Source organism: Cibotium barometz, chromosome 6 (genome assembly GCF_041138505.1).
Source record: "Cibotium barometz isolate CiBa-2024 chromosome 6, ASM4113850v1, whole genome shotgun sequence".
In the NCBI taxonomy this organism is placed as follows: domain Eukaryota; kingdom Viridiplantae; phylum Streptophyta; class Polypodiopsida; order Cyatheales; family Cibotiaceae; genus Cibotium; species Cibotium barometz.
Window position 1 is genome coordinate 53,533,456 of NC_141051.1, and position 26,743 is coordinate 53,560,198.

At 46.8% G+C, this 26,743-nt stretch overlaps 1 protein-coding gene across 1 annotated transcript in view; it reads right to left on the bottom strand.

Moving 5' to 3' along the window:
* Positions 1–6,186: 6,186 nt before the first annotated feature.
* Positions 6,187–26,743, bottom strand: part of LOC147637868 (serine/threonine-protein kinase ATG1c-like) — a 72,360-nt gene continuing 51,803 nt past the window's right edge. The window contains exons 3-13 of the mRNA XM_086799706.1: positions 11,501–11,559; positions 11,351–11,415; positions 11,156–11,249; positions 10,068–10,148; positions 9,859–9,970; positions 8,520–8,577; positions 7,972–8,363; positions 7,544–7,893; positions 7,126–7,405; positions 6,956–7,026; positions 6,187–6,804 (exon numbers count right to left, since the gene is read on the bottom strand). Coding sequence (XP_086655832.1) covers positions 6,577–6,804; positions 6,956–7,026; positions 7,126–7,405; positions 7,544–7,893; positions 7,972–8,363; positions 8,520–8,577; positions 9,859–9,970; positions 10,068–10,148; positions 11,156–11,249; positions 11,351–11,415; positions 11,501–11,559 — 1,790 coding nt within the window. The 3' untranslated portion in view covers positions 6,187–6,576. The remainder of the gene's footprint in view (positions 6,805–6,955; positions 7,027–7,125; positions 7,406–7,543; positions 7,894–7,971; positions 8,364–8,519; positions 8,578–9,858; positions 9,971–10,067; positions 10,149–11,155; positions 11,250–11,350; positions 11,416–11,500; positions 11,560–26,743) is intronic.

Below are 26,743 nucleotides of genomic sequence, written 5' to 3' on the forward strand. Positions count from 1 at the left end.
AGCTTAGACAGTAGTAGTCTCTCTAGAGGCACCCTCTCTCACCTTGACACTTTGTGAGATTAGTACAGTAGTACTCTCTAGAGGCACCCTCTCACCTTGACACTTTGTGAGATTAGTACAGTCATCAGACAGAACCTCATTCAGTTGGAGACTAGGAGGACATGGCTAGAGCCCTCACAGAAGTTAGGGACGAAGATGGCTTAGACAGTAGTACTCTCTAGAGGCACCCTCTCTCACCTTGACACTTTGTGAGATTAGTACAGTCATCAGACAGAACCTCATTCAGTTGGAGACTAGGAGGACATGGCTAGAGCCCTCACAGAAGTTAGGGACAAAGATGGCTTTCTATAGAGACCATCTTCTCCGCACCACTGAGGATGGCTTTATACCTAGACCGAGCTACATGGATACCCATTTGTCTCATGGATTGAGGTGCGCCATTGGGCAAATCCGCACCTCTTCACATCAGTTAGAGATAGAGACAAGCAGATTTAGAGGCATACCTCCAGGGGACAGGATATGTCAAATTTGTTGGATAGAGCCAGAGACGAAGGAGCACTACATCTGTCGCTACACAGCATATTATGAGATTCGAGGGTGCTACCATTGCCTTTTCAGAGAGGGATTTGGACCACTGGCTAGAGTCATGGACTATTGTGATCAGCGATGCTTGGGTTTTTATCTCCTGGAGATCCGCAGGCTCAGAGATTCCATTATAAGGAGCAGACGCCCGACTGGCAGCAGGGAGTCCACACAGAGACAGATTACTGACTTCTTTAGAGGGACTACCCGGGAGGACACACAGCCGACAGCCCAACAGTGAGCACCCCGTGGGACTCTAGTTGAGAGAGCTATCCAGTTGGGCAGATCCAGACGCCCGAGGGTTCGCGGATCCTTACATCAGAGACGGTGCCTACACCGGAGGATTCAGAGCATCATTGCGAGGCATCGGGCTCGTGCAACCAGACATCTCACTATGGCAGATATCCAGGCCATCCGACAGAGACCCATGCTAGAGCTCCTAGGATGATTACCACTCCAGCTATATACTAGTGTACTCAATGTCACTTTTATACTCCCCCATATTCATGTATTCATGTATCCATGTAATCATGCACCCCATTTTGACTAGTAGCATTAGCTTCCCACTCTCCCTAGTTGTTGCTGCTTCCAGATGCTCCCTTCTGCTGATGTATTGTAGGGCTAGATACTTACCTTTAGTCCTTTCTTTTCTTTTCCAGATAGTGTATCAGATGTCACATGGTTGTAACTTTGGTCTCATAGGTCAGTTTGGCCTTTTGAAGACGTTAATATAACATTTCATTTCATTTCTCTAAAGTTGGGCACATGTATTTGATGTTTGATTTGGCATCTTCCTTTGCCACTGTTTAATATTCTTTCTCAATACAATAAGATTGATTCACTAAGAAGAAAACACTAGGTGTCTCCAAATAAGAAGGATGTTTGTAAGCATAGGCTTAGCCCAAAACAGTATGAAGAGCATCCCACCCATTTCTTGGAGCTTACAGAGGTACATCTTCCTGCTTTCACATAGGTACATCATCCTGTAGTTAATTAATACTATCAAAAAGTACTAATTAATACTATTTAGAACTATTTATTACTATTTAGTCGTGTTTAATAGTCAAGAACCTCAAATAGGAGAGCTATGAGTCTTATAACAAGATCCATATCAGTTGTATGATCCATATGGGCACCCAAAATAGGCTCCAACCATAGATTATGCCTCCTTGCTTGAAGCTATAGTGTAACAGCAACCACACCACCTCAACAATATGGCACATATGGTTTTTTGGGTCACCACTTCAATGCTTTTATTGATACAAATACCCACATTATTTTATGGAATGTCCTCATAAGACTGTTGCACCAAGTCCCCCAAGTGCTCCAAGCATTTTGAGCCCGGTGCCAAACCTCAATGTTAGTTGTGGTAGCACATGTTACAAATGTGGATTCAACATGCTTAAAAGGATTGTCCCAATAGAGTGACAATTGTGCCAAGGGTAGAAGCATTAACCACCTTGATGAGCCTTAACTAGTTAAGCATGCAGGGAGGACTAATCTATACAATCCCTCTTAATGTTATATAATAAGGCTCTAAGCCAAGACAAGGGAACCAGCATCTAAGGAAACTTTTAAGGCTATTAATAACCAAAAATCCTGAGCTTCAAATTTAAGACAACCAGCTAAGAAGCTAGAAGATTCAAAGGCTAAGCTATCCCTAGAAAAGGCTAAAGGAACAAAACAAAAGATCCAAAAAGAATAATAGAGCACACGATGCATAATCAGCCATGAAGGATGATGATTTCATGATTGTAGAAAGTGGTTCGAACAAAAGCTCTAAAGATGCAAAGATCTCCCGCTTAAGCTAGTTCTTGAGAACAAAGAGAAAAAACTCATTGACTATGCTAACCTCCCCAAGAAATTAAAAGAGCACCCCAACTTGGTGTTGGAGTGGAAGCGATTGAAACAAGCTTGAGCTTAAACTAGGGCGTATGCTTGAGATAGTGATTGAGTATTTTATAGCTTACTGGCTAAGCCCATAAACAATGTGCTAAATCTTTCCTTAAGCAGACCAAGATGATTTCCATTGTTTTGGCCTTAATCACTTTCAAACCACCATCTGAGAGCTACTTGATGCAAGAATTTTGACAGGGTCAAGGGAGCAAAGTTGTAGTACTCTAAAAATACTATAACTCTCCCATAGAACTTGTTTCAAGATTCTTTTTGTAGCAAATTTGAAAAAGAACTATAAAAATTGTCATTTTTAGATTTTCTTTTAAAAAAACGCATGATTTGATAGTGATGGAAAATGGGTTTTGAGACCTTCTCTACCATCTGGGAAACCACTGATGTGTGCACACTTCAAAAAAATATTTCTTGTGAATAATTTCTTTTGACTAATAAAAGATTTCAAATGAAAGAAAGAAATGCAAGGGTCATTAAGAGACTTATTAATAGTCATAAATGTCACAACTATGCGTGTGGTGGAAAGCTAGGGACTTAATTACTTCCTTTGACATTTTCACTCCAATTAAGAGGTGATAATAGGGAGGAAATAAAGTTATATAACGCTCCACTTCACCTTTATATTGTGTACCTCTCTCTTAAGAAATACTAGAGAAGGAGATGAAGTAAGCAATCAAGCAAGCAAAATAACTTTCAATAGATAGGTCCAATCCCCCACTCACATGCACAAGGAGAAGAAGAAAACATGCAAGAAAGAAAAAGCACATACAAAAAAAAAGAGTAAAAGTGAATTTAAATAATTACACTTTCTCTTTATTCTCTATTCATGGGATTGGCATTATATCAAGGATCCGAATTGTGGATGCAATTTGATTAATCTCTATTTGAATGGTTATGATCTAATGATAGAATTACTCATGCATCTATTATTATTTTCATTAGATTTCTATTTTAAAAAAATAGGCGAGAGAACAAATTTGATATAGATTTGATGACTTGTGGCCTAAAAAACAAACAATTAAATGCTAGAGCTGAAACATGGATAATCCCCTCCCCTCTCTCTCTCTCTCTCTCTCCCCTACTTTCTCCTTGCTCCCTTTCCTTACTAATACGTCCCCAATATCATAACGTAAGAAGCTTCGTATGTTGGTTCAATGAATACAAGCTTAAGGTCCAAAGGAATTCACCTACTAAGAGCTTGAAACAAACATTTTCCATGTTTGATAACATGCCAAGTCAAAATCAAATTTTCTCCAAGGGAAGATACACACAAACTAATGTTAGTTAATTACCTAGCTAAAATAAGTGAAAACTTGGAATGTAACATTTTTTTTTTTAAGGAGTCAAACCAATGTATGTAGAAATGCACCTAAGATCTTGATAAAGAATATTTATTACATTAATGTTAAGGTAAGAAATCACACATTTGTGTCTTAAAAAATAAGAACTAGACACAACTTCAAAATAATATTGGATTACTATTACAAAATGATGGTTATGATTTAAGGCAATTGGTAGGAGATGTGATGATGTTGTCATAAACTACAAAGGTGGAGCTTGGTAGTATACATTGTGAATCTAACGCTGCATTATTAATACCAATATATTTCCAAAACAATCACTCATCTATAGAAATCTGCATAAGATCATGGCCAAATGTTGTGAGTGAGTGTGCTTTGAGTCCACACAGATGGGTTAGCCTCCCCTCCTCAAATTATTTGATTACCAAAAAGAGAAGTGGTATAGTTCCATGTGGTGTGCCAAAGGAATTCTCTATTCTAAGGCATTTCAATTAAGAGAAAAATTAAGTTGATGTATGGTCAAATTTGCCTAGTAGGTTTTCACGATTGGGGAAACCTACCCAATAGGTTCTCCAAAGTTGTCCCCACCAAGCCCACCTATTGGTAAGTTTTGGTGGCATTTTTTTTAAATAGAAAATTGATGTGATCGAGAATATGGAGTCAACATCAATGACATTACCCCAAAATCCTAGATAAATATAAAAGGTAAGTTTTTGGTGCCACATTTTTTTTAAAATAGAAAATTGAGGCAATATGAAGAGTGGTGATTATGATGGTAAAAACTTAAAAAAGTGTCCATGTAGTTTTACCTAAGAGAATTCTTATAAAAGTGTGTCAATTTTCAACAAGCATTTTTTTCATACCTTCATCCAATTACTGCTATTTTTTGAAAAATCAAAAGCCGCATGCAATGCACCTAAACCATATCCTTAGCATGCCAATATTTAAGGCAACCTTCTTTCCCATCTCTAACATAAGACATAAGGCCTGCCATGTTTCTAAAGGGAGCATGTGCTGCTGTCATGAGGTCTGTGCAATATAATGACCCATCAACTCAAGGGTCCACATTTTTCTTCCCTTCATCTTTGAAAGCTATGTCAATCTCTCATTATTATTTGTCTTTGCTATGTAGTCAATACTCTTATAGGTATGTTGATCAACTTTGCATTTTCCTTGCTAGCTACAAACTCGATCATCCCTCCGGATTGCAAAAAAGAAATTTCTATAATTGTCCTTCCGTGCTCCACACGTGCAATCTACAATTAAGATCAAAGTGTGCAGTTGGCTTAGGGTGAATGTATAGAGGAGGTTAAAAGGCTAGCTTTTTTTTTTAGAGAAAATTATATTATTAATGACATTTTTGCCCCATTTTTGCTTAAGGTTTCAAAGTCAATCTTGGGAAAAAAAATCAAACTTTTGCAAAATGGTAGACACAGCTATTTGGATGAGGGGTGTGAATGGGGGGCAATGATATGTAGGGGAGGTAAAGCTAGGATGTAGAGAGTGTAATGACGAGGATCCAAAAAGTGAGGCTTGTAATCCTAACAATGATTGAAGAACTTGAAGTTATTGCCTTGTTGCTACAAAACTAAAGAGCGCTTACCACCCGTAATTGAATGATGGAATGAATGCCACCCCCTCCTCTTTGTTTGTCAAATTGTTGTTTATTATGAAGTTTTTGCCAAGGAAGACGAAGGCCCACATGAAGGTGATGAGCAAGCAATCACCATGGAAAACACAAGTTGCCACAAGTGGTCTATCGAGCTGAAATGCCATTATTTTAAGCTCTCTTTGTTGTACTCACTTTCACTATATTCTTCACTCAAATGCATACGTCTTGAAGGACACAAGATTGCCATAAGTTATTGCCAAATACTTTGCTAAATTAAAGTTTTATCCTTGATCATGGATGACAAGTCATTGCCTTTACTTTCAAAAAATCCCATCTCACCTATGCCACCCAATCAAATTGTAGTTACATATAATGAGATGAAAATCGAAGAAAGTAACAGGTGCTAAGGTTACTCAGATAAGCTTCATGAATAAGTCCCTACTGCTGCATCTAGATTGAGGATTTGATGAGTTCAAAAGAAAGACTTAGGTTTAGAGGAAGAAGCCAAATGCCATGGCTCAAAAATAAAGTTAGGCTTGAGGAAGGCAGATGAAAAAATGTAAAGGCTTCAAAGACATTTATTCTAGGTTAATACTAGTTCCAAGTTTTAATTAACACACTCCTCAGGCTTGAATAAGACTAGGCCTTTGATTACTCTCATTACTTACATGAGGATGACACTGTAAGAACCCTTCAATCAGCTCGCCATGCCCTAAGACACAATTGTGTAGAAGTGTTATCAGTGCCAACCCTTACCACCTTCAATGAATCACATAAGACTGATGCAATTAGGGGTGAGTAGAAAACTATTACCTTGTTTGAGTCTCAATAAATGCAACACAACAGTTCATTTAACCATGTACTATTAGGAGATACAGACTATTACCTTGTTTGAGTCTCGGAAAACTATTATGTAAACGACATTGAAGTTCTGAAACAGTGGCCTCTTTCTATGTACAGTATAGTATGTTAATTACAACAAGGGCTGCAATCCTTTTTTTTACAGAAAATTTATGGTCTCTAAACCACCTGCAAAATGTAACAAGGCACATCCGTCGAACTTCATTGTGTATGTTTTAACGAAGGCAAATTGTGTCTCATTGTTGTCAAGATGTCAAACGATGGTTTAAGCATCAATCTTCCAAGCACTAAACCGACTCTGCCAACTGAGCCTCAGCCTTCCTGGTATTGATGAAGATTCATAGTTTGAGCAGCACACAGGCTTTGCCTTGCTGCAAGCATGTCAATGTAGTTGCGAAGGCGTTGCTTATCCAAATGGCCTAGAACCAGGGGTGGAGTCACAGGCAAAGATGCAGCTTCAACGAGGAGAAAATACAACAAGGTTGCTGCTTTGGTATAAGCCATCGCTGCATTTGCCAAATTTCCCATGAGCTCATCAACCTGAAATTTAGAAGGGAAAAAAAAAGTGAACTGCTCACATTGTCTTCAGGGAAAACCAACTCCATCCTACTACTGGAACACTAATATGTATCAATTATGACTGTTTTTCATGACAGTTAGAAGGCTCCAGCCTTCATCTGCATCCACTTACACCTGCATTTCTTCCTGTTGTCAGAGCAGCTTGAAATATGATCTCCATAGCATCAGGAATTTCTGTATTCCCTATCAATTGAACACCACACCAAAAGTTAGTGAGGACAGAGACATCCATTAGATTGATTAGAGAAAAATGCTTTTGATGTCACAGTTACATATGCATACCATCTAAAGAATACAAATGAGGGGCAAATTCTTCAGCTTGCTCTACTGCTAAGAAAAAATTTTGTTCTATACGGGAACACACTGCTTCTGCCCCACATTTATCATCCGGCGCGTCTAAGAAGGGCAAAGATAACTTGCTACCCTCACCCTCGCCTCTTACATGTGGGCCACACCCTGAGGAACCATCAGCCCCTTTGCGAAGAAAAATCAATGCTTCCTTCCATACTGCTAAACACACCAACTGTGTTGAGAAGGCTTCTAAATATTGCCCTGCATGATACTGCACATAATAAAGTATTATTGGTAACAGTTTAACACCTCCATTGTTCCATGAAATCAGAGATCATTAACCAAGTTACTTGTTTCTTATAGAAATGGGCCCCAAAAACTGCAAAAGATTCAGAATTGAGAGTCTTGCCTTCTCTTTTGCCAAATCTGCAATAGTCTCTGCAAACTTTTGCAATGCGTGTAACCTTGTGAGAAGATGAACCGACGACGCTGCTGCTGCTGCTGCAGCTACATCAACAGACTCCAATGAACCATGAGAAGTCTCAGGGCCATGACTGCTACCTACAACTCCTAAGGAAGCAGGCTTAGGAAATGGTGGATTCCCCACAGAAATTTTGTGAGGATTTTTGCATGGTGATTGGTGTCCTATGCAGGTAGATTGATCACTTGCTGATAGAGAGATTGCGTCTGTTGACGTAACAGGTACACTAACAAGAACGTACTCTTTCTCAAGGAATTCCATTGAGTCCATTATAGCCCCTGAAATGGGAAACAATTTGATCGCAGTGAGTCATGAGTAGCAAGAAATAATGCAGGGACATGTAGCATTGAAAATACCTTTTGAATGGATTGTTTGAAAGCTGCCTTGTTCGCACTCTGGTCCTAGTGATGCACATTCAATGGCTATAGGCTTGCTTATTTTTAAATTTGTGTCCAAAAAGTGGATATTTGTGTGTGCATCCCAGCCTGTCATGCGGCTACTGCCACCTTTTTCCTTGAGAAAGGTATCCTTCTTTCCAGAAGAACTTTTTGCAGAAACTCTCTCCCCAGAACTTTGCAAGAAGCTAAAAGGAGAGACTTGTTGTGTAGTGATAATAGTGCTAGTAGGGGAGGCTGAAATGAACTGAGGACCTTCATCAAGCAGAAAGGGCATCGGTTCATCTTGAAAGGACTTGGTCCCACCAAAAGGGGGCAGTTTTCCTTCCAAAGTGGGATGAGTAGGTTCACGTCTGCTCACAAAGAAACTTTGAAGTCTCAGTTTTTTGAGCTAATATGTAACAAGGAATGATGTGCACACCTGTTATCTCTTGTCACCCTTATAGAAATGGCCGCCGCTTATCCCAATCTAGAGACCATCAAAACAAAATCATGGTTGAAAGAATCACCTGATTGGCTGAGCAATAAAGCTGTGATTGAAGAACTCCTCGAAGGATAGGCGTTCCACTACAAAGCACACAAATAAACACCTTGTTATTAAATACTCCTAAAGAAAAAACCACAAAAAAACAAACGAAATGCCATCAGGCATTGTTGGCATAGAATCAAGCTACTGCTGGAAGGCTAAAGAATTGCTTCGATATTGGAGTGTGCATGAGTGCATTTGAAGTATGAAAGACTGGTGCTTGTATGCCAATAGCTAGCTAGAGGCCAAACTAGATAGCTAAACGTGTAACTTCTCCTGTCAAGGATACTCATCCATAGAAATATAAAGGGTTTCATGTACAATGTATACATGCATAACTCATTCCAACAGAGCCATGGGCTTCAATATATACAAGAGTAAGCACCAAACTGGGACTACAATGAAGGGTTTCATGTACAATGTATACATGCATAACTCATTCCAACAGAGCCATGGGCTTCAGCTGGAAGGGTGTAATATGTGCAAGAAACGCTCACAAGCAGTAGGATCTTTCACATAACAAAAATTTAAATTTAAATTGCACAACGATAACAAAAATGGAGAACAATATTGTCTCCTTGAGGTGATCCAATAGCTGGCTAAGCCCCAAACCAATGTGATTCTATGGAGGAAGCTTCAATGGCTAACTCGGAAGTGTTGAGAGGGGAGGTTGTATGCCAAAAGAAGCTAGAGACAACAAGGCAAATAAAGGGTGAGTAAATGGGTTAGAGTGTGACTGTGTAAGGTCTGTGTGAAGTTGTGAACCCCCGTCGGTCCAAGCAGCCCTCAGCTGTCATTGTGAGGCATGTGCAGACTAGGTCGATTTGACCGTTCGTGTCCAGCAGCCAATGATGCTAGTCATAAATAACCTATAGTCCTCCCGCAACTTCAGAGCCCATGTAGAACCATCTAGGTGTCTGTTTGGACGCTGCAACCTCACGATGGCGTATCCAAGAGTAAAGTCTACCAACCTCATGTGTAGACCGTTAGGGAGATAATCACCCACTTAAGTATGTAGCCTATTTGGCACTCTGTCAAATCTATCTGAGCCATCTCTACACTGTATTGCCTCCTAGGCCACCATCCCCTATGGGCACAGAAACACTAACCATCTGGGCTGCTCACGCATAGCTACTCCTTGTGATGAGAGCCATACATGAGCTCGTCAGTGCCTGGACATTACATATGAGAGTGGAACATAGATTTCCAACGTAAACATCTCCATGGTCTTCACAGTTTCTCACACGGTGGTTCACCAATGTAACACCGCAGTTCTTTCCAAATGAACAATAAATGGATGATAAATGAGGATAGATGAAAACCTGGGTCCTTTCTCAAAAGCTTGCGACAAAGGTCAATGCACTCCGGATGCAGCTCTGCTGATATGGGTGTCGGAAATTGAAGGTCATTTGACTTCTGAATGTTTTGGAGTAGCTGCACAAATAGTGAGAGTACTGCATGCTCAGAGAAAGCAATACAAACACAAATGAGAGCTCTACAAACAAAAATCAATATATTACTTGAGAAGCACCTGAAATGGGCTTTGCCCCAAGAAGGGTGGTTGTCCAGTCACCAATTGATACAATATAGTTCCAACACTCCATAAATCAGCCTGCAAAAGAAAAGCATACTTATTAGAATCTCCCTCTCCCTCACATCTCCGCATTTGCACACAGGGCTTTCCGCTTTTCTCTTATTTGGGTGTTGCTAAGCTTTCATGTTTACTGATGTATTACCACGGTCTCTGTAACAGGGTTGGCTGTCCTAGAGAATTATCCATCCACTTCATCACTCTAGTAAATAAAAGAACCTAATCTTTCAGCTTTAGCAATTCCACAATCATCACATAAAAGCACACTGCATGAGTTAGAACGTGTCATAAGTGCTCTGTGCACTGCAGGACTGTAGGAACGAGAACCGCAGCAGCCATGTACAGACAAGCAGCAATGTGAATTGTATGGACACTCTGCACACCATAGTACAGCCAAACTGCACACAAAGTTCTAAGCCAACAGAAAAGTGCTAGATGTAGCAAGCTGTACACAGGCCTTTTCGTTAGATTCTATAGCTTGTGTTAAGACCAAGAGCTATCAGACAGCTAGGAATCATGGGCACCCAAGCACGATACATGATGAACCATTAGCAGTGCAAGTGCGTAAGCCCCATATAGCCACTCACGGTGTGCTTGGCACAAGAAAGCCAATCCAAACATGATATCTTCAACACTGGCTAAGCGTTCCTCAGTATTAGGTAATGCTTTTGGATGTTTTTTAATTGTCTTGGCACAGACTTAAGCCAAGGTTGTAAATGGTTTATTACCCTTACACGAGGGACCATCCCATCTTCCATTCCTAGCACCCGCATTGCTTTGTGTGTTACAAATATGATCAAAAGGATGCATCAGCAGGTCATAGGTTCATTCAGAAATGCCGTAGGCTTGCTAGCATCATTTCATACCTTCAGCTAATTCGTGAAGCCCAATGCCCACACCCACCTTTGGGACCTGGCCCAATGCTATGCTAAACCCTAACTATTCCCTAGTAGTCAGGGCACATACACAGACTTTTGGAAGGAGCTAGGCTTCAAGCCAAATTTGGATACAAAGTAGGTTTGTCTTACCTTCGCATCATATTTTTTAGACTGCAAAATCTCAGGTGCCATGTACAAAGGAGATCCACAAAGTGTCTCAGCCATCCCTTGTGGCTGTAAAGACCTGCAAAAAGTTGACTTCATCATCTCTATCTGATTGGGAAAATTGCACACCGCTACAATACAAGCACTGCAAACAGGGAAAATTAAAGGTTTCTCCTTCACCTTGCAAAGCCAAAATCTGCTATTTTAAGCACCGCGTTACTGTCACTTGTAGATAAAAGAAGATTCTACAGTAATCCATGCAACAGAGGCTGTGTTAGAGTGTTTGAACATAGAGAAATCCAGGTTCCATGCAGGAAGAGCATTATCAACCTGAGGCTTTAAATCCCTGTGTATCAGATTGTTTGCTCGCAATACTTGTAGACCAGCACCTAGGCAACAAAAAAAGAGGTATCAGCATGGAAAAGATCCAAAAACAATATTATTGATTTTTTATTTTTATTTTAAAGGCATGTTTGTCTAGCTTCAAGTCACAAGGCAAAAAGATAACCCATTAGGCTTCCCATTAGGACCATGCGTAATGAAGACACACCAAAGCAAACGTGTACATGATCATGCCAATACAAAGCCTTTAGATCGAGATCGAATACTGAATTGCCAGTTCTAATTTCTGGTGGCTACTTCACATAAATCCTTATCAAATCCCATGTACAGCCTACTTACTTTCAAAGCTGACTTGGATGCCTAAAAGCGTGGCATGTGATATCTGTGTTTTAAGACTCCATAGCTGACTACTATGCATATCCATATGTTTTTGCATACCATCTTTTCTCAACAACAATCTTATATTTTTTTTATCGCATTTCTACCTTCTTTCTCTCCCAACAAGCCTTTCTAAGTTTTATGTTCTTTGTCGGAGAGCTTAAGAGTCTGAAGCCTCCTACCACTCAGTAGAACTCCTTCAATACTAATGTGAGTGTATAGATCACCACTACATCTTTTACCAGTGAGCTATAGATATTTATTATCAAAGTATGGCTAGTTTCTTGGGTTCTACCACTCAAGATTGGAAGCATAGTTTTTTTCATGCTCGTATGGAAAATATTCCATATTTCCATACCCGTATGCGTATGCTCACGTATGGAAAAACTTTTGATAATCGAGTCAAAAAAGAAAATGTTTTGCATCTTTTCTAGACAGAGATTAATTGTCAATGTGTGAAAGTCATGACGGATGAAACACGGTCAATTTGTGAAAACCATGATAGACCATCTATGTCACCATTTGGCCACCCAATTGGTCAACCCGTGCTTTCTCATCATGTATGTACATTGGATTGGTGTCCATGGTAGTTGTATATGCCGGGGATTGATGCCACTCATGTGATACTGTGGACTTGGCTTTCCGTTGGGACTTGTGCCTCCGTGTAAATGCCCGGAAATGCCTGGTGGATTGGTGTTCCATCGGGTCCAATACCTCGTGTACTTGCCTGGAGCACGTCTATTTTGGTATCATCTCATTAACGGGGATTGTCCATACCAATGCTGCATTGCATAGCATCTTTATGTGCTTGCTTGCAACTGAAATTGCATGCTATTATCATGCTTGCTTGACCAATGTGTAGTTCCGGGTGAGGGGACGCTCGCCCGTGAACCGTGCGTGTGCAACTGTCTGCTGACATGGTTATGTGGCATGTGACAAGTGGTAAGTATTGGTCATAAACCTAGCCTTAGGAGTTAACACTAATTTATAAGTGAGTGTGTACACACTTCATTAAGTTTTGGGTAACCAAAACTCACTTATAAATTATGACCAGCTCGGTGTTCACACACATTGATATCCCGCGGTGGACAACCCAATGTCCACTGCCCAGACCTTATCCCCTTTGTACAAAGAGAGTAACTAGCCATGTGTCCTCTCTAGCTTGCTCCACAAAGCACCTGCGTGCCACCTAGAGTGGACAACTCACCACCTCAATCCTCCTCTCTAGAGGTAGGTGCCTCCTTCATGAGGGCATTAGGACTGTATTTTCTGCACTTTCTTCTTCCCAACTCCATATCCAAGCTTGCTAAGGTGTTTCCCAACCTTCCAAGAGTGTTTCCAAGTGCTAATCACTCTCTTACACACTCCCAATGACTGAAATTCAACAAAACAGCTCTCTTTATTGCTGTAATTTCTTGTCTTTTTGCTGAAAACCCTAATTTCAGCCCTCCTTTCTCAAGTTGAACCATAGGGGAAGCTTTCCCAAGGTTCCCTTCATCCTCTTGAAGACTTTTGTTGCGAAGAAATGCGACAAATCGAAGATCTCATCACTCCAAGGACTTCCATCGCGAAGACTTCGCTGTCATCGACTCTACTTGCAATTGGTAAGCTTTTATGCTTAAATATGGAAGCAAGTAGTAGGAGGGAGGAACTGGATTACAAGATCACATACCCTGTGTAGTGTTCTCTCGCCCTATGTGCTCTCTTGCAGATTGTTACTACCATGTGTTGGTGTCACGTGCATCCCGCACTTGGATGCCACGTAGACATATCTGTACAGAAGGTGCAGGACCTGGGATGGTAAACTCGTCCCATGTGAGCCCAGTCCAAGACAAGTCAGCCAAGGATCCATCCCAGTCATCCGAGGTCAGGTGTGCATTGTCCTGCACATGAGTCCAAGGTCAGGTGTGCACTAACCTGCACATGAAACAGTGCCAGTCCGCGCTGAGAGTCTCCCTCTGGAATGATGTCAATGATTCTGTGTATCTGGTATGGTACTGGATGCCAGATCATTGTGTAGGTAGTTAGGGTTTTCTTTTAGGAAAAGGGGCCAACCCATAGGGCTACCCCGATCCGACAACATGAAGACGAAGCCATTGGACGCGTGGAACACGAGCGTTACCTAGCAGCCTTGGACGCCAAATTGAGACCGGCGGCGCCCTCGAATCATTTTCCCGAGAAAATGAACTTTAGTAAGTATAATGGTAAACTCGACCCCACAACTCTTTATTCATGGTTGCATCAGTTTGAAGTTTACCTTGCCGTAGTTAGAAAGACAGATACTAGATACTGATAGAGTGATCTTAGCTAGTTGGTACTTGGAAGGTGAGGCCATTCCTTGGTGGACTCAGTGAGCTCATGCCCACACCAGATTAGGTATGGCAGCTTATGTGTGGGACGAGTTTGTCCACGACCTTAGGCAGCGGTTTCTACCGCCCCACTACCTTGAGCGACTCGAAGACGAGTTCAGGGGAGCGCGTCAGAATGCGCAACCACTCCTTCAGTTTGCCAATAGAATTTCGACTTTATGTTTGCAATTCGGCTTATCTGATTCGGACAAGAAAGGGCAGTTTTTGTATGGCCTTGACACGCAAATCTAGTGGGAGGTGCGTATGTTTAGGCCAACCACCTTCGAAGACGCACTCTTGCTTGCGCAGAGTGCAGAAATGAAGCATAATGGAGCAAGCCCAAGACTTCCTAGCCGGCTTCTCCCAAAGCTACCGCCTCGGGGGAAAAAGGCCAAAACCAGGCGGGGTCTTCACCAAGACAGAGCCCGGCAACCTCTAGCTCCAAGAACTCAAACAATGCGTCTAAGCTTACTCCAGACCAAAAAGTGGAGGCAGGCAAGACAGGTGGCAAGTTGAGTGCTAAGGAGCTTTCCCAGTACAAGAAGGAGGGTAGATGTTTCTTTTGTCATACAAAAGGACATACTTCTCGGGAGTGTCCTAAGAAGACTCCAAAGCCCGCCGCCACTGCCTCCACAGCTTCCGTGGTGAGCACAGCTCCCACACAAGCCCCAGTGGCTGCCCCTAGTTCTTCAAACCCCGATGCTTCAGTTGGAGCAATTATTAGCCGGGAGCTTGAAGATAAGCAGAAGAACGCCCATGACCAGGAGTATAAGCGCAACGAATTGCTCAAGTCCTTTGGCTACATAGGTGGCCAGATAGTCGTTGTCTTGTTTGACAGCGGCAGCACGGAGGATGTGGTCACGGAACAGGCCGCTAGGCGTGCCCGTTTCGACCTGACTTCGGTGGACAAACAGGTTGAGGGTTTTAGCACAAGCATGACGACGAGCATCAAGTATGAAGCTCTAGGTGCTAAGTTAGTTATTCAGGGCATAGAATTTGTGCGTGATTTTATGGTTGCCCCTCTTGTAGGAGCAGACATAATTTTGGGCATTCAGTGGTTTCACAAGTTTCTTTTTGATGTCAAGTGGGACAAGCACACGTTCCAGATCAATCGGAATGTGTCAAACGCCCCAGTGACTATTAAGTGTGAGCCACGAATTCCGAACTTTCCGCTCATAAGCCACTTACAGGCTAAGCGAGCAGTCAGGAAAGGCGCACAGTGTGCAATGATTTATATCCAGACAGCCCAGACGGTGACCAGTGCTTCCGAGAAGTACTCGACTCTTCATGAAAAGTTCCAGAAGATTTTTCTTCGGGACAGTCTCCCTCCCCAGCTCCCCCCATCCAGACCGGAGGACCACAAGATTGACCTCCTCCCAGGCTCAGAACCCCCGAGCAAGTTTCCATATCACCTTTCCAAGGCTAGCGAATCGGAGTTGGAACGCCAACTCCAAGAATTGTTGCAATTCTCGCTTCATCCGCCCCAGCGTGCATTTGCAGCCCCGATCTTATTTGTCAAGAAGATGGGTCTTCCCGTTTGTGTGTCGATTATCGTGCACTCAATAAGCTGACTATCAAGAGTAGATTCCCGATGCCTTGAATAGATTATATTCTCGAGAGGTTGAATGAAGCAAAGGTATTCTCGAAACTTGATTTAAAGAGTGGGCACCACCAGGTGAGGATTGTGGAGAGAGACATCCCCAAGACAGCTTTCCATACGGAACGGGCCCACTATAAATTTGTGGTCATGCCATTTGGCTTCTTTTTTTTTTTTTGGAAAAACGATCCTTCTATTAGTTAATGAGAAAACGCCATAAGGCTACAAAGCTCACCTCACAAGGAGGGATAATAAACACAGTGAGCACCTGAGCTCCACCCCCGTGGCTGGCCGCTCTCTGGGGGGGGGCTACCTAGTAGTACATGTGGGAGGTGAGAAGAGCCAAACTGGAGGCCTATACTGCCAAGTGACATCCTCGCCCCTCGCGATGAGGAAAGGGCCAGGCCGCCAAGTGCGGAGGAAAGCCTTGCGGCGACCTCTCATGCGATCCGAGTCGCCCTGAAGTTTCTCCCAGTGTCCTCTCAAGGTGTGAATGATGTCCACCCAGAGGGCCTGTATGACCTCCGCCGGTGGAGTCGCCTGGCGGTCAATGGCCTCCCTGCATCGGGCTCTCCATATGTGCCAAGCCGTCATGCTGCTGATCATCTCCCATCTGTGCCCGTCCCCCTCCTGGAAGACTGCTGAAGAGAAGTCTGGCGTCGGAACCACCACCACATCGCCCTGTCAGAGACTTGGATGGTCACACTGCCAGGGACGTCCTCGTATCCAAGGGCCGGGCCGCTGTCCGTGGCCCAAGCCACCGCACCCCACGTCACCATCATCTCACCTGGCGAGCCTGCAAAAACCATCCTGAGAGCGCGCTGCCAGACCTGCTGTGCCTGTGGGCAATCCCATAAGAAGTGCCGCTGCGACTCCTGTGCATGGCCGCACCGAGGGCAGGACGCTGGGTGTCTGCCAAAAGCTAGCCAGGCCCCCACAGCCAGTCCTCTATGCACTGTAAGCCAGAGAAAAAGCATCACCTTCCGGGACCGGAAGCTGGCCCAAAGGCGCTGCCAGAAGTTCCTAAGGAAGGCATGGGAGAGCCCCTGTCGCCGCCAATGCTCGGCCGCCGCCGGGGTGCCCGCTATCCTGTGCCTCTGGATCCGCCGCCCCAGCCTCGCTATGTACTGAAAAAAGGGGATGCCTGGGCTGGTGGGAGCCGAGTAGGGATCTCGCCAAAACCACTCACCTGGATCCCACTGAAGGCGAATAAGAGGCCTGCTGTCCCAAGCCCATAATCTCCAAGAAAAGTCCTCCCCTATCGAGGCCGGTGAGGGGTCTACATGCCACTGTCTCTGATGAAAGCCGACCACCCGCACCCTCTGAAAAATACAACCCTGGAGCTCATCCAAATCTAGTCGTGTCCTCTGAAGCTGGCCACCCTCTCCCACCTCGAAAGTGAGTGGGGCGACTCTCTCTGCTGAGCCCCCGCAGACCGCTAGAAGAATCTCATGCCGAGTAAAGACGCCCATCCACTGTGGAGGTGGAGGGTCCTGTACTGGGGTCCGCCACTCCCGAGGGATGGCCGCCTCAATGTCCTGCCTCATCAACTCTCTGCCCCTCATCCCGCTGAGTCTCCTCTCCTGAGCCTCTAGAGGCAGCTGCTGAAAACATATCCAGTCGTCTAGGGACTAGGCTGAACCGGAGCTCAACGGGCCCCACGACACGTGAGACCGCGATCCAACCATATGACCACTGGGAAGTCGGATCAAGGGGTTCCAGATCAATGGCTGCCTCAGGCGCTCCTCATCGGTGCCCGGGGGAGTCTGGAAGAGTGACGGCCCTCTCCGCGCACGCCCTGTATCAGCACCTGGCTATGAGCCGATGTGTAGAGTGCAGAGACCCCACGGATCCACTGAGGGGGGAAGCCCATCCTCTCCATAGTGCCTTCCAAGAAGGCCCAGTCCACCCGATCATAGGCCTTCTCGAAGTCGAGAAGGAGCGCTGCCAGATCCTCCTGCCGAAATCTAGCCAAAGCCGTAGCCTCCCAGAAAGAGAAGATGTTATCCAGGATGCTCCTATCCTGGATGAAGCCTGTCTGCGTGGAGTGGATGATGTCCGGAAGGTGAGGCTGAAGCCGCCTGCTGATCGCCTTAGCTAGGACCTTGTAGGCCGTGCCTAGCAAGGTGATCGGTCTCCACTGTCTAATCTCCAGTCTGTCTCCTCCCTCTTTGGGGATCAAGTGAATCAACCCCTCTGCCATGCTGTCCGACATGTCTCCCGACTCCATAATCTCCTGGAATGCCAATCTGAAACCCCTATGCAAGAGACCCCAGTACCTCTGGAAGAAAGCCACTGAGAGACCGTCCTCTCCTGGGCATTTGCCCCGAGGAAGTGCCTGAAGAGCCTCCTCCAGTTCCGTATCCGAGAAGGGGGAGAGAAGGGAGTGCTGCAAATGGGCCGGCACAACCGGTCTCGTGAAGCTCCAGACTGCCTCCCGAGCCTCTCTCACCCTGTCATCTGCTGGCTCAGCAGAGAGCAGATCCCTGTAAAAATCTGTGGCTATCGCCCGAACCCTGGGGGGATCCACCACTACCTGGCCATCAGCCTGCCGAAGACGCCTGAGACCCTCTCGTCTGAAGCGAGGCCCTGTCGCCTCAAAGAAATCTCGAGTCACTCTGTCTCCAGCCTGTGTCCAAAAAGAAGCCCGAGCATGGAATCGGAACTCCACCCTCCTCTCCTCGATGGATCTGATCTCTGTGCGAGCTGACTCCATCTGCTCTGAAATCCAAGGGCCCGTAGGATCCCTCTCCTGGAGTCTCTGAAGGGAAGCTAGACTCCTCCGCAGGCTCCTCTCCTGCTCTCTGAAGGCCTCCAGACGGTCCAGGGCAGCCTGTCTGAGCATCCCACTGATCTCCTGCAAACCCCTGGCAAGATCGCTGGCTGCCGATCCTCTCCTGAACTGCAGCTCCTGCCAGACCTGCTCAACTCTGGTCGCAATCTCGGGCTCCTCTATGAGACAATCTGGAATCCGGACGCTCTAGCCTCACTCTCCTCTCGTAGGGTCCTCGATCTGGAGAAGCACTGGAAAGTGGTCTGAAAACGAGGAGCCTGCAAGTATGCCCACAATGCCACCTCTATCACAAGCCCACTCATCAATGTAAAACCTGTCGATGCGGGAAAGGTTAACTCCTGTGGCCCGTCTATCCGAGCGCGAGAAAGATAAACTCCCCTGCAACCTGCCAAACTCCGAGAGAGTCCACGGATCCTGGCCTCTCACCTGCAGCACTAGTTCCTCCCAGGCAGCGAGCTCCGGCCCATGAATGGTCTCCTGGCTGCCCCCCATCCTGTCCTCTGCATCCTCCAGCATGTTGCAATCCCCCCCTAGGCACCAATGGTCTGCCATGGGGAGGGACTGCCTAATGGTGCTCCAGAACTCGGCTCTCCCGGTCGCCCCATTAGGGGCGTAGAAGTTGAGGAAGCCAATGCGGTCTTCCCCAACCCGAAGGATGATCCACTGCGCTCGACCCTGGACCAGAGTGCCAGAATCCACAACCTCGGATAGAAGCTGCTCGCTGACTGAGATGCATACTCCACCCTGGTTCCCCTAGGAGCCATATGCCGGTGACCAAAAAGTGTGACTCCTGCCTGGCAAGATCTTCCCGCAGGTGCGGGTACGCCCGACAGAAAGGTGGTGTTCCTGGATGAAAAGGATATCTATGGGTCCTCCAACGAGAGCCCTCTGGATCTCCTGGCGAAGTCTGCCCCGACCAATGTAGCAGCGATGTCCACCGAGACCCTGGATGTTCCATGAGAGGATCCTCATGGATGAGCTATGGCAAGTGAAGCAGCCACCACTGGCTCACCCCTCTCAGCCGGCCCGGATGATCTGCCCTCCACTCTGTGAGTCTTGGGCGCCGGCTTGGAGGGAGAATAGTCACTGTCTGTCCGGGTGCGGAGTCTCTCCAAAAAGAGGGTGACCTGTCTCTGTGTCCAGCCCCACTCCGCCTTCGCCCTGTCCAGGGCATAGGCGTGAGACCAATCCTCTGCATATATGTATCTAAAGGTAGGCTGCACCCTCGGGGCGGCATGGAGGAGAATCAGTAGCACCGCCTCAACTGAGGTGTGGACCGGATCCGCCCGCCAATCTCCTATACCAAACAAGCTCATGCGGGCTGAGTGTAGTCGGGTCTGCAATAGGTCCGTGAGCCCCAAGTCACTGAAGTGGTGAGAAAACTCCAGTATCTGATCACGCAAAACTTCCTCTACAGAGTTGCAATCCCATGCTGTGTCTGGGGCAACACTTGGAGGAAAGGAGAAGGCCACCATGCTGCTCACCACTGAAGGAGAACGAGAGGGATGGCACACCACACAAACTCGCAAGGGCGCAACCAGTGTCTCGAACGGGCCAGCATCCAGCTGGAGGCACCTGAAAAAACCGTAATCCACTTGGAGCCCCATCACTCGCGGGGGCCCCCCAGGGGAGGCTGGAAAGAACTCTGTGGCGGGCGAAGCTAGGATCGCCATCTCCACCGGCCCGGAGTGGCGGTGGAACAGCCGCTGGACTGAACTCTGGCCTACCCAGCTGCGCTGCCCCAGGGCAGTGGGTGGTCTGGCGGAGTATCCTGGAGAGGCCAAGGGAGGGATGGTGGCTCGCGAAGAGGAGGGGGGAGAGCAAGGAGAGGATGGAGAGGCATCTGCCAGAGGATAGGTGTCAGGGGGGGCCGCCGGAGGAGGCGGGAGGGGGGGGCTGGGGGGGGAGAGGGGGGGGGTGGAAGGAGTGCTCTCCGAGTGAGGGGAAGAGGAGCCGGGGGTCGCAGAGTGTGGCCCGGGATCCTCAGGAATCTGCTCCATGGAGGGGGCGGGGCCCCCCGCGGGGGGAGGCGGGAGCGGCGTCTCCACGTGGGGGGCTCCACCGGCGGCCTCAACAGGCACTGAGTCTGAATCCTCGTCCATCGGGGTGGGACCTGTTGGCCGCCTATCCCTGACTGGAGCATAAGTGCGGGTAGGTGCTTGGACGCCAGCCGGAGTCGCCTGTCCGCCAGCCTGTGCTGCCTGCTGGCGTCTGCGACGGTCCCTGCGGGCCGGGCGTTTCCGCCAGCGAACCTCCTGCCATCCGCCAGCCTCCTGGGTCTGCACGGCATCCTCCGCCAGGGCCTGCTCGTCAGATGATGGCGCCTGCTGAGACGAGCCAGGGATGTCCGGTCTCTGAGGTGGATGGCCACCCCTCGGGTCTCCTGCAGGGGGTCCAGACGCGGCAGAGCGTGAAGGATGAACCCCCTTGCGGGGACAGGCACGTGCGAGATGGCCCATCTCCCGACAGGTGTAGCACTGGCCGAGGAGGCCCGAATACTCCACGTGCTGTATCAGATGTCCTCCAGAAAGACAAGGGAGGAGGATCGTCTTCGGGAGGGACTCCGGTGACGGAACCACAACACGAATGGCCGGGAGTCCTGCTGCCCGAGCTATCACTGAAGCCGCTGTCTGAGGCGTCTCCACCACCTGCCCGAATGCCTTGCCAATGGATGACAAGAGAGGCAAGTACTCCCTACGGAGTCCAGGAAAGCAGATAGTGATGGGAAAACCTGTCACGCCTGCTAGCGGGTCAGAAGCGGGGTCGAAACCGTGAGTCCATCGCGCCAGGAACGCCCGGGATGAGCGGAGGGCAATGGGGCTCCGAGCCAGCACCATCTGAGCTGCCTGGGGAGACTCGAAATCCACCTGGTAGTAGCCACGTCCCAAAAAATCGACGCTGACGATCTTGGCAGGCACGCCAACGAGGCTGCCTTGCAGAAGGTCGCGAAGCTCTCTCCGCATCGGACGGCTACCCACTATCTTGCAGACCAAGGAGGAGGCCTCAAGAGCGGAAACTGTGGAAACAAACAACTGATGATCTGCAGCTGTGAACTCCAGACGGAGACCGGAATCGGCAGGGGTAGTCGGAGCGGCTTCCATGGAGTCCTCCAGAGGGAAAAGGCCAGAAACCGGGGTCACCAACGGGAGGGACACAGCCCTACGAGGAAACGGAGAGGCGGAAGGTTAAAGGATAGCGGGGGGGAGCGGGGGGGGGGGGGGGGGGGGAGGGGGGGAGCTGAGGCGGGGGAGCTAGCGGTGGGGGGAGGGGCGAGACGGAAGGGGAGGAGAGGGAGAAGGCGGGGGGGGTAGAGATGGCGGGGGAGAGAAGCGAGGCGGAGGAGAAGGCGGGGGGGTAGAGATGGTGGGGGAAGAGATGGCGGGGGAAGGAAGCGAGGAAGGAGAAATGGCGGGGGGAGGAAACGAGGAAGGAGGCGGAGGAGGAGAAGGCGGGGGGGGGGGGGGGGGGGGGGGGGGGGGGGATGGCGGGGGAGGATGCGAGGAAGGAGGCGGGGGAGGATGCGAGGAAGAAGGCGGGGGAGAGATGGCGAGGAAGGATGCGAGGAAGGAGACGGGGGAGAGGACAGAGGAGAAGGCGGGGGACAGGCGCGGGGGGGGGGAGGGGGGGGAGGGGGGGGGCGCGACGGTGAGAAGCAACAGGAGGGGGAGGAGGCGGAGCTCGCAGGAGCAGATCTTTCGGTCATGCCATTTGGCTTGACGAACGCCCCAGCTACATTTAACCGCATGATGATGCGTGTTTTCCGGGATTTGATTGGAAAGTGTGTGTTCATATTTCTGGACGACATACTGGTATTTTCAGGTACAGTTGAGCAGCATGACATTGATAAGTTATTGGAGAGCAACGAGCTCTACGTCAATGAAAAGAAGTCGGAATTTTATTTATTCCAGGTACATTACTTGGGATACATAATTAGTGCAGAAGGCATTCGACTTGATCCGGCTAAAGTGGCCGAGATTGTCGATTGGGAAATACCTCAGACAGCCTATGACATCAGATCCTTTGTGGGTATATGTCACGCATGCTCCACCCACATAGATAAGTTTTCTGATCTCTTGACGGATCTCACCAATCTGCTAAAGGGTGTGAAGACAAGAAGGCAAAAGATTCAAATGCCTCCACGAGCGTTAGAGGCATTCAAGAACCTCAAGGTGGCTTTATCAGCGCCTTGTTTAGCACTTGCCTCGTGGGACGAGCCATTCCAGGTCATCACCGATGCGAGTAACATCGCAATTGGAGGTGTGTTACAACAGAATGGTCATCCAGTAGCTTACATGTCTCGTAAGTTACTGCCCGCAGAGGAAAATTACTCAGTCTATGATCGTGAACTCCTGGCATTTATACATGCCTTGAAACATTGGAAACATTTTTTGTATGGCCGTGACTTTGAGGTTCGCACTGACCATCAAGCATTACGCTGGATTCAGACAATGCCAAGTGCACAGTGGAGTGATCGACAACACCGCAGGAGCCAGATATTTCAACAATTCGGTGATATAATTGAGTACCTTCCAAGAAAGGCCAATCCAGTGGCCGATGCTTTGAGCAGGAAGGGACAAGTGACTTCGATTCAGACCACTAAACTCGATCTCGTTGGTACAGGACTAGATGACACGAAGCACACGTACGCCGATTCCCAGGAATTCGATACACAGTGTGAACAGGCATTGGATGCCACAGGACCATGCCACTTTCTGATACGCGATGGTTGGCTTTTCTACAAAGGCAAACTATGTGTCATGAAGTCGTTCAGGGCAGTTCTTCTCCATGATGCCCATGACGCCATTACTGGTGGTCATAGGGGCATGAATTCGACTTTGGAGAAATTGAAATGGCAATATTATTGGCCAAAGATGAGGCGGGATGTGTTTACATATGTACAACGCTGTGATATTTATCAAAAGGTGAAAGCTCCTCGTGGAAAGAAGATAGGGTTGTTAACAGCCCTTGCCAATTCCTGAGGGTCCTTTCCAAGATATTTCAATGGACTTTGTCACGAATCTGCCTCCCAGTCCGAGTAAGCGTAATACGCAATGCTTAACTATTATTGATAGATTTAGCAAATTTGTTATGCTTATTCCTATCAGGGCCAATATGACCCCCGAGGATGTTGCCCAGTTATTCATTCGGCATTGGTACCCGATTGGCGAGATTCCTAGGACCATAGTGTCAAACCGAGATGCCAAGTTTACCAGTCATTTTTGGAGGGCATTATTTGATAACTTTGGTACTAAATTGAATTTTTCCAGTGCATTCCACCCACAGACGGACGGCCATACAGAGATATACAACCAATTGACCTTTGATGTGCTGAAGTGTTATGTCCACGATCAGCAAGGTAAGTGGAAATCTTAGCTTTAACTGCATAGACATCTCATTAATCTTCTTCTGGATGGGAAAAGGTCCGAAGCTCTTGAAAGACAACTTTGGGCATCGCTTGTCCGGCTACTTCAACCTTTGCTTCATAATCCGAAGATAAACCCAATCCCCTTCCGAAAACTTCATATCCCTTCTGTCTTTATTGGCCTGTCGAGTGTAGGTCTCTTGCGCTTTAGTCAATCTGTCTTTTACTAACTCTAAAATCTCCTGGTAAGACTCTGTCACTCTGTTCGATTTAGGTACTGAAGATGAGGTCCTGGTCAACAATGACCGGAAAGGTCTTCCAAATGCTGCCTCATATGGAATCCTGCCAATAGCTGAAGAAAAAGAATCATTCAAAACAGCTTGAACTAAAGGCAAATAAGATTTCCACTTACCTTGCTGAAGAGTGTAGGTCTCTTGCGCTTTAGTCAATCTGTCTTTTACTAACTCTAAAATCTCCTGGTAAGACTCTGTCACTCTCTTCACTTTAGGTACTGAAGATGAGGTCCTAGTCAACAATGACTGGAAAGGTCTTCCAAATGCTGCCTCATATGGAATCCTGCCAATAGCTGAAGAAAAAGAATCATTCAAAACAGCTTGAACTAAAGGCACCTCCGAGTTGGACTATGCACGATGTGTTTCACGTCAGTTGGTTAAAGCCATATGCAGGCCCAATCCCTTCAGAAGTCAAAGACGAGGCGAAACCAGATATTATTGATGAAGCAAAAGTTATGGTTCCAGAACACATCCTTCTACACCGTTTCAAGCATGGCTCAGGTCGAAGACAACGACAGTTCCTCACGAAGTTTCAGGACCGAGGGACCCGTGAAGCGATATGGCTTGACAAAGAGTATTTCGAAGACCATCTGAAGTTGTTAATGGATTATTTGGAGACTATGCAGCTTCCATCAAGTTAAGCAGAAGGGGATGTCACGTGCATCCCGCACTTGGATGCCACGTAGACATATCTGTCATAGTTGTCACGGTACGAAAATACGATACCATACGGAAATTTTTGGTACGATATGAAATTTTCGGATACCGTACAATAAAATACGGTTTTTATTTTTTACACTTACAACCTATGGAGCTTCAAGCTTGAATGTGAGGAAAGGTTGGGAGGGGAGGAGTCTACAGTGCTTGAGGAACCAGAACATGGATATGTATCTCTCCCAGTTGGATCTCCCGAATGTCTCCAAAAAAGAACCTGGATGGGTAATGCAATACCAAAGGTCTCCCAATGTAGCATTTATGACTAAGGGACCGTCCTTGCACAAATACGAGCAATGTATCTAGGGTGATATGTTTAGGGACTCCTCTCTAGATCAAAATGGCAATGTCCAAATCTTCTCCCTCGTACATAACTTGAGAATCTAACTGTCTAGCCTACCTATACCAAGGATCTCCAAGTGATGTAGCAAGATTCTCTCATCCTACCAATCAAGTGTACACTACCAATCTACCTCGCCAAATTTTTTAGGTCTCTCAACAACCCCATATGGAATACTGAGTGGACACGAAAGTTGCGAAGTATTGCCAGCATTTGGGATCTTCGTTACGCAGCATTTCTATATTTTTTTTAAGCATTTGGATTTTTTTTTTTCAAGGAAAAAAATTTTGGATATATATATATATATATATATATAAACTCGTACCGTACGATATCGTATCGTACGAACCGTACAGTACGAACCCATTCGTACCGGTACGAGAAACAACTATGATATCTGTACAGAAGGTGCAGGACCTGGGATGGTAAACTGGTCCCATGTGAGCCCAGTCCGGGACGAATCAGCCAGGGATCCATCTCAGTCGTCCGAGGTCAGGGGTGCATTGTCCTGCACATGAGTCCAAGGTCAGGTGTGCACTGTCCTGCACATGAAATAGTGCTAGTCCGCGCTGTGAGTCTCCCTCTGGAATGATGTCAGTGATTCTGTGTATCTGGTATGGTACTGGATGCCAGATCATTGTGTACGTAGTTAGGGTTTGCTTTTAGGAAAAGGGGCCAGCCCATAGGGCTACCCCGAGTCTTTGTGCGGACATGGGGATAGTGTAAAACCACCCCATGAGGGCTAGGAAGGCCCTGGCTGAACCCACCAGCCATGGAGAGGCTGTAGGATAGCCCTAAGGGCATGCGAGGGCAGTCGACAGCACATCTAGCATTATGATGGCTGTAGGGCAAGTGTGGGGCAGCCCACACAGGCTGCCCAGCCCTCAAAACATAGAGGGGATTCAGTGCCAGATCTGTGGTGAATCATGCGCCCGATGCCCAGCCAGCCATGAAATGATGCGCAGCTTTTTATGTGATTTATTCAGCATTTAATGCTGATTTTGCAGTCGTGCGCAGAAACTATGCTGGCCACCTGGATTAGTGCTGGCCGACTACTGTTTAAATAGTGAGCCCACAACCCCATTGAGTCATCTCATAATTCACCAAGTGCTAAGGCAATTAAGGGCCACGACAGCCAAGGAGTGCTAACGCAAAGGGGTGAAGGACTGCAGGTCAAGGGCAGAGATTTCTAAGCCAAGAAAGGTCAAGTTTTCATGTATTTTTCTTTCAGATTTACATCATTCTAATAAAGCAAATACACCATCCGTGGTGGGGACCCTACAGAGGGTATTTGGGACCCAATATTGTGTCCTCTCCTCTCTCCCTCTCCCTCTCTCTATTTTTTGCACATTTTCGTTCAATTTATGCGTTAATTCCGTCGCGAAAAGCGTGTTGATTTCTGAGC